This window comes from Haemaphysalis longicornis, unplaced genomic scaffold (genome assembly GCF_048455015.1).
Source record: "Haemaphysalis longicornis isolate Haplotype H1 unplaced genomic scaffold, Haemaphysalis longicornis Haplotype H1 scaffold_2, whole genome shotgun sequence".
Lineage (NCBI taxonomy): Eukaryota > Metazoa > Arthropoda > Arachnida > Ixodida > Ixodidae > Haemaphysalis > Haemaphysalis longicornis.
The window spans coordinates 77,623,968-77,631,563 of record NW_027526295.1 but is presented as its reverse complement, the minus strand read 5'-3'; the positions used below and the strand labels follow the sequence as shown (position 1 = coordinate 77,631,563).

General features: G+C 48.6%; 1 protein-coding gene across 1 annotated transcript; it reads left to right on the top strand.

The window, feature by feature from the left end:
- The first annotated feature begins 1,302 nt into the window (after positions 1-1,302).
- LOC144167205 (uncharacterized) lies at positions 1,303-7,370 on the top strand. The gene is made up of 4 exons (XM_077696553.1): positions 1,303-1,454; positions 4,838-4,956; positions 5,566-5,657; positions 7,185-7,370. The coding sequence occupies exons 2-4, from the start codon at positions 4,849-4,851 to the stop codon at positions 7,294-7,296; spliced, it is 312 nt and encodes a 103-aa protein (XP_077552679.1). The 5' UTR covers positions 1,303-1,454; positions 4,838-4,848; the 3' UTR covers positions 7,297-7,370.
- Positions 7,371-7,596: the final 226 nt, after the last annotated feature.

Below are 7,596 nucleotides of genomic sequence, written 5' to 3'. Positions count from 1 at the left end.
TCTACACAAAGCATTTCCTTTAGTTCAAGTGTATTTTATTGTCCGCTCGGCAAACTTCAAACATGTGATTTTTGCCTCGGCGATCAATCACCTTCTCGAAGATTGAAATTGCGTGAGAATTTTTTATTGCGCAAGAAAAAGAGGGGCGGAGCACGGAGTATAAACGGAGTGGCCGATATTTTGAAGTATGTCCAAGACGCACTATAGGCCTAATAGTACAACTTTCTAAGTAGCTCATTGGAAAGAATAAAAGGGGCGCTACGCAGACGACGACGAAGTAGACCCACACACCACAAACAGGCGCCAACTTTCAACTGTATATTCATGAAAACCACGCTTACAAATAGTACACATTCAAGATTACTGCCAGGAATTAACATTTGCTGACGGCTCACAGGCAAAATAGTAACAGCATTTGACATGTAGGTACACACGTGCACTACTGATACTACAGACACATAACTGCGATGACTAACGCACGTTCTGCACTGGGTGATTATACGCTATCTTTAATAAAAGACAGCTCTTTATCACTAAGTGCCACTAACTGCGTGCTGACGCAGTCATCCCCCCGCTTTTGTGGTAAGTAAACCTCTGTAATCTCGGAAAGACGGAAAAGGAGATTATCCAGGCTTACTTTATCAAAAAAGCGGCTGCGTCATCCTCCGCGAATTTACTCCCGCATTTACCATGAATCACGTCGATTCATGAGTTAACTGTTTGCTAACTTTAAGGAAGCAGAAACCACGATTATAGCTTACTTTTACATCTTGGAAGCTTTCTGTCTCAACCTTGAACCACATTTTCATACAAATGTCATTTCCGGAATGTCTCATTTCCTAGTACGCGAAATCTATAATCTGTCGCCACGCAGCAATCAGCAGAACGCAAACTCAAAACGCAGCTTCAGTTTCAACTGCGGAACTTTTCATCCTCATTTCCGCTCTACCTTAGCAACGTTACGAGATATTTCAGCACCAGATGCCGAGAATAAGATAAACCTCGCCCTTCTTCACTCGCACAATTATCCCGTCCACTCATCTCGTTTCAGTCAAAAATGAAACAGCAGATGACTCAAGGTCGATTTCGCGGCATGAATAAAGTTCATGGCCTAAAAAGATACGCGCCCGCTTTCTTGCCCCCACCGAAACGCCGGCACACTAAAATACATTCCCAGCGCCAAAGCGACGTCTTATCAAGGTCATTCAACGTGATTACTCCTCTATCGCTGTCGTTCTCCCCTGCGGCTGGATGACCGGTCAGCACCCGTCAGCCCTTGGGTGGCATGACGTCACCCGTCCACCCCCGAAAACGGAGCCCCATTTTACGGCGTCAATAAATACCCGCTGACCAACGTTGTCAGGCCACTTCGCCTTGCACCGCGACGTCGCTTCACCCAGGGAAAGCCCACGATCTCGGATTCGGTACCGCACCTAGGATCGCCTTCATTACCGGTAAGCCATGCTACAATATTCCAAACAAAAAAATAAGAGTGGTCGCACTTCCGTCAAAGTGTCCTTTTTTCGGGTACGGTTTCCCGTCTGTATATTACAAGCCGTAAGACACGTAATACGTATGGTAATACGTATGCCGAAGCAGCAGCTGGGTAAAGAGGGTTTCGTTGGTGATTTCTGCGACATGCAGTTGCTTATTTTATACACGCAAGTAGCGTAACACTGCGCCTCCAAACCTCAGCCCAAACCGGGCTTGTTGACCTTCCCAACTACAGCGAACTTGGTTCAAAATAGATTGCGCCTCTCTGCCGCCACCAAGCCTTGTACCGCTGCCTTCCAAAGGGAGGGGCCGAATTACAACGTCGAGTTGACGTGCTCCTGATGGGTCTACCGACTAAGGCAACCAGTGGCGCTGACCTTCCCCCCCGCCCTTCCTAAACATAAGTGGGTTCTGAGCACTAACCTGTTGATCAATCTTAAGGGTTGTGTGACAACTCGTGAATACTTGCGGGGGCAGATGCTCGTATTCATTGCTTGTTTGTTTGAGCAGCGCAACTGTGCCTGTGCTATATGGCAACTTCCATTTCACAGTTGAACGGTGAGCTGCAAGCGCACCTCATGTATTTGCAATGGGGCACTCGATAGGCAGTTGGTTCGAAGGCCCCCGGAATGCCTTTGAAACGGCCCAGTAGCTCAGGTATTATTAGTCACTTGGCATCAGATCGAGATGATCGGCTCCTTATCGTGAGCTACAGATAGTGTACGGCAACAAAAAAGAAAAAAAAACTGGCGAAGCGTGAACTAAGTCACGCGAGGCTTGAACCATAGCGAAGCTGCAGGATTTTTTTCTACGTGAGCATTGAAGGACACATCAGCACGCATTTGGGCGAGTTAGAAATTGTTTGTTCACATGTTCCGTCGTCGCTCTTCCCTCTACTAGTAGTAGTCGTCGTCATATGCAACGATATCGTCGTGCTCTTAATTCCGGGCATTACAAGCGCGGGAGCGCTTGACGACGACAGCTAGGGAGTCACGTCGGGGTTCTGTGAAGCAGGTGTTGCGTCAGCTGTGGCGTTGTTGGTTCCTGGGCCACGCTAGGCGTTCCTCGGGGTGTTCGCCAGTTCTTCTTGTTTGTTTGTTTTGCTAAAGCCACTGCGCCAGCCAGGGACGCTCGGCGGTCGCCGCGAAGCACGCGCTCACAAGCTCTATGCTTTTTCTTGGTATTTTTAACGCGTTCCGCTCAATGCATTACCTCCAGCTACAATAGCTCGGCTGTTAAAATGCACCGGACCAAAAAAAAAAAAAAAGGAGCCTGATTTGCTGAAGCGAGTTTCATTTCAATCATAGTTACCGGCTTTTGTGGCGCCACAGTGAACATGAACAGCATTTATCCGGTCCAGAATTAGCAGCTCATTGAAGTACCATAAACCGATCTGCAATGTGAAGAGAACAGCGCGTTGTCGGGCACAAATGACGGGCAAGATTTAGCACAAACTCCACTTCTACGTAACATGTCTAGAATGTCTTCGAGTACATAGCGATGTCAGGGATGAACTGTTACATCGGAATAGATGAGAACGAATGTGGACCTGAGCAAGCCACACACGCATTACTTCCGGTCGTTCTTTTCCGCGCGCTTTGCAGTAGCAGAATTAATTATGCCAATCGAAACCTGCGTACGAGTATAACCTGCATAATTCAAGCAGGTAACCACCTTTAACTTGACGCCGCTACTCGATCAAAAGCGCCCCGCCGTCTTACGCAGCCGAAGTAGCTTTTGCGACGTGACACAGGGGTATCAATGGCAGTCAAGCAAAGCTAGGATAAGCGAAACGAACAGACCATGAGACTCAACGTAATCACCCCACGTTAGCAAAACGGCATTATGGGCTGTGGGTGCCCATCGAGCAAAATACAATATCAGGCGTTGCGTGCGTACCGAAGGGTGGCCCGAAAGGAAAAAAAAACGGCGACGATTACTATACTTCATAACGTTAAATTTGTGCGCAGCGCGAACTGCAGTATTCTCTGTCACGGCGCGTACATGACGTCATTACAGCCCTTTCTTGTGACCCACTTGCAGCTTTTTTTAAAGTTCCCAGAGATAAAAGCATCATATTACTGTGCAGCCTCTCGCCGTGCTTGTGGGTGACTTCAGTGCAAGCCATTTATAGCGGCTCCGTCTCGGGAAGTGATCGCGTGACGACAGAACGCATGGCGACGAGCGCTACTCCGCCGTTAAAGGAGCCATGAAGAGAAAATACAACGTCGTTTAATTTGAAGGAACTAGGATTCAGTATCCCACTCAGCTCCATTAGAGCCACAAAAGATGTTTTTTAACGAAAAAAAAGCAAGCAGTATTTAAAAACTTTCCAATTTTGCGCCACAGTGACATGTATGAGCAAGAATGACGTCATACGGGCCAACAATAAAACATAATTTTCAGTGCGTTAACCGCACGTTAGCATTCAAGTGATGCGGTCAAATGGAACTAGAGGCCCCACTACAGACGTCCAGTCATGTGTCGTCGCCACAGGTCAGTTAGGCGGCCGCCAATCGCACAAACAAGGTTCCGTGACGTCATAGAAAAGTTGCGGGAAATTGGCTAGGGTGTCGCGACTGCTTCAAACGTTTTCTTTAATATCTCCATTATTTGTTCGAAGATTGCGATGATATTGGTATCATAGTTATCGGGGCTAAGCAGTCTTTCTAATAAACCCAACTTGAATTTTGTCTTCATTGCTCCTTTAAGCGTGACCCCCATGGCGCGTTTTTGCATTCGATTCATGCGCGTCCGTGTTGCGCATGCGCCAATTGGGGAGGCGCGCGCCTCATTGCGGCAATTTCTAAGCGCTCGAGACAGCGGCCTGGCTCCGCCACAGATGTTTAGGCTTACCATCCCGGCAGAATTACGTGGGCGCGTTCACTAGCGGCGCGGATGATGTTTTATAGTACCGTTTTCGCCCACATTATAAGCTCCTTTACGGCACAAGGAGCGTCGTGCGTGCCTTGAGCGGCATTTTAGAGAGCGCTTCAGCCAAAGTCCTTGTGCCAAAACAGCTGCTGAATGCTTGTGACCAAGGCACGAATGATGAGTGTGATGTTTGCTTGGGTTGTTTATAATAAAATGCCTCTCCGTCCAGTGGGAAAAGTGTACTAGCTCCGCACGCATTGTTATGGCACTGCTCTCGTTAAGTTACCAGTAGGTGCCTTTGCCGTCTGCGGTACAATACAACGATTGGCGTACTCATGGACGATATGACGATGATTATTATGGTGATAAGGTTCCATGTTGGTATGCCGCTTTGGTGATTCACCACAGCATTTTTTTTTGCTTTTTCTCCTGCGCACTAACTGGTCTCGTGTTCTGTTCCTCCGCGCAGGATAATCAATCATGAAGTACTCCGCTGGCCTGCTTGTGGTGATCGCCATAGGAGCTGCGCTCCTTGTTGCCGCCGCGGATGCCGCGCCCAGGCAATTCTGCTCGCCCAACGGGGACGTGGTAAGAGCAGCGTGACGGGCAGTCTCCCCGCCATGTTGACGGATGTTGAAGCTCGCATCTAAAACCATGTGTTCCAAATGAACTACAAACGCCCCAGCAAAGTGCCATATTACTGCCACCACTGTTTGTGTTGAGCGCGTGCATGTGCGCGTAGTGCTTCACCTGCAGATTTTATCCCTCACCTCGCAGTTTGAAAACGTATGTGAAGCCTATTTGCACTAATATGTGAAACCAAAGACTGTGCAAAGCGACTTTTACGTGAACTGCTGAAGCGTGTATGGCTGGAAATACTTTAAACAGGACGAAATTGCTAAATTACTTGACGTTGACGTAGCAAATCGTCTCGGCTAGCTACTCTCAATAAAACGGTAAAAACTTATCCGTAATGGTTACCTTCCCCGTCCTTGTTCTTTGCCAATCTATCCTCGCGGCAGACAAAGCGCTGAGCCTACCTGGAGAAAACATTACGCGGATCACGGTGGTTGCATGTGCGTGCACAAATATCACAAAACCACCCCGTCAAACAAGCGCAAAGGACAGGAACGCGCATAACTGCCGCGACGCAGTTCAACCCCCCCCCTCTCTCCTCATTCCCCCTCTTCTGCGCAGTGCATCGGCCCCCTCGACTGCTGCTCTGGCCAGTGCGTCAACGCTGTCTGCTGTGACGAGCTCCTGGGAACGTGCCCCTTCGACTACCCCTAGTAAACACACCCTTCTGCCTATCAACGCGGAAGCTATGAAGAGCCCTGCCTCCGTCGTGAATTGTTTGCATGCACGCGCGCTCTGTCTCTCGCCTGCATGCGGTACTACTTTGCCGGGAATTCGTTTAACTTCTTTTGATATATTTCCCGTTTAGTGTCAACGCACCATGTCCGGGAACTTGATTGATTGTGGGGTTTAACGCGCCGAGGCTACACGGGTTATGAGGCGCGCCGTAGTGGAGTGCTCCGGATTAATTTTGACCACGTGCGGATCTTTAACCTCAGCTGAACTCCAAGCAAGCGGGCGTATTTGCTTTTCACCTCTATCAGAAAAGCAGGCGCCGTGGCCGGGAACCGAACGCACGTCCTCGTTCTCAGCAGGACAACGTTCGCCTTAGCCAGTGAGCTACTGGGGCAGGTTACACAAGAAATTGTTCGCTCTTGTATACAATGGATTGAAGTAGTAAACAAATTCCGGAATGCAACATCTATGAATAATTGTAAGCGCGTTACGAAAACTATTTACCCAGGTTGAGGTCCTCATGAATTGCCCGGCAATACAACTGACGCGGTTTTAAAACCACCGATTTCGAAAGGGAACAGGCGTGTCGCCGCATATGTCAGCCGTATTGCCTACTCACCACTCCTTATAACACGCGGAAGACGGCTGCATTAACAGTGATCACAGCTTCGGGTTATACTTCAGGGCGCACAACTCACGGTTACGTTTTTACCAATTATCGAAGGCGATTTTTGTTTGTCATCTGTTAGGAGAAAACGCCGCACAAAAAAGACCTTATCCTAATCGCATTACCATGGCACAGTGGCCAATAATATGCGACTAATTTATGTGATTTGAAAGCGCGGCAGGTGTACTGTAATGAAACCGAAGCATTTCGGTTGCGAGAACGACCATAAAACGCGTTGAAATAACGTCCCCAAACACAATGCGAACCCGTAATACCCGAATGCATTATTTCCAGAGGCGGTCGTGAAGGTCGCCTTGCACCTGACCACCCTGCAAACGTTAGGGATTAAGATGGTCCAAACTTCTTTTGCATACACAAATTACAAAACTTAAAAAGTTTAACTGCACTCTGGAAGCACTAACACACTTTCAGCCAAGTCACTTTACTGTCTTATCCAACTAATCAAGGCACAACGCGAAGGCATAGTCTGGGACTTTTTCTTCTGATATACACTGCATGAGTTGATTCTGCTAGTTGCCTCTGAGCCAATGCTGGCTATTGGAAATAACCACTTTCTAACAATACAGCGGACCGTCATAGTCTTGGAATACGCACCCCACATGCTAACCTTGTTGTTTTGTTGTAGCAGGTATAGTATATTACGGTGGTGAATTGAGCTATGTCGCACTTATCTCGGTGCTGAAAAGCTGTTACAACTGCATGCCTTCAGTACAAGTCCCCTGCCCCTAGTGGCACTCTTTCCCTACCCTGGTGTTGCCCCTTTTAACCTCTCGGTGCACCCTTTTCCCTTTCCTCCTCTCTCGGTGTTGGTGTTCAGCTACCCCTGGAGGCGCTCCCAGGTGACCATCGCTACCACAGACAAGCCGGACTTTGAAGTGGCCACCGAAACCACGACCACGCAGGAGCCGACAACCCCAAACTCTGTGTAACATGTTTCCAGCAAATGCCTGTGTTAGCGGATGTTCTGACTCGCGTACATGAGCGCAATAAAACGTTCCCGACCTCCTCCTATTTGCCAGTCTTGTCAGACGTCCCTTCCCGACACGCTGTACGACTTCTCAACACTGAAAGTAGCAGCAAGTTTCGTGATCCAGCCAGAAATAGCGCAAAAAAGGGACGCAAACGGGCAGACTCATGGGGTCGGCCTCCCCGTTGAACTGACTCAACGGGCTGGCAAAACCAGGAAGAAAGGATGTGGCAGGAAGGCATGGACATTAACCTGGCTACAG

Coding starts and splice junctions, on each gene's coding strand:
- LOC144167205 (XM_077696553.1), top strand. CDS start 4,849: ATGAAGTACTCCGCTGGCCTGCTTGTGGTGATCGCCATAGGAGCTGCG. Junction 4,957..5,565: donor GCTCGCCCAACGGGGACGTG/GTAAGAGCAGCG, acceptor TCTTCTGCGCAG/TGCATCGGCCCCCTCGACTG. Junction 5,658..7,184: donor TGCCCCTTCGACTACCCCTA/GTAAACACACCC, acceptor GTTGGTGTTCAG/CTACCCCTGGAGGCGCTCCC.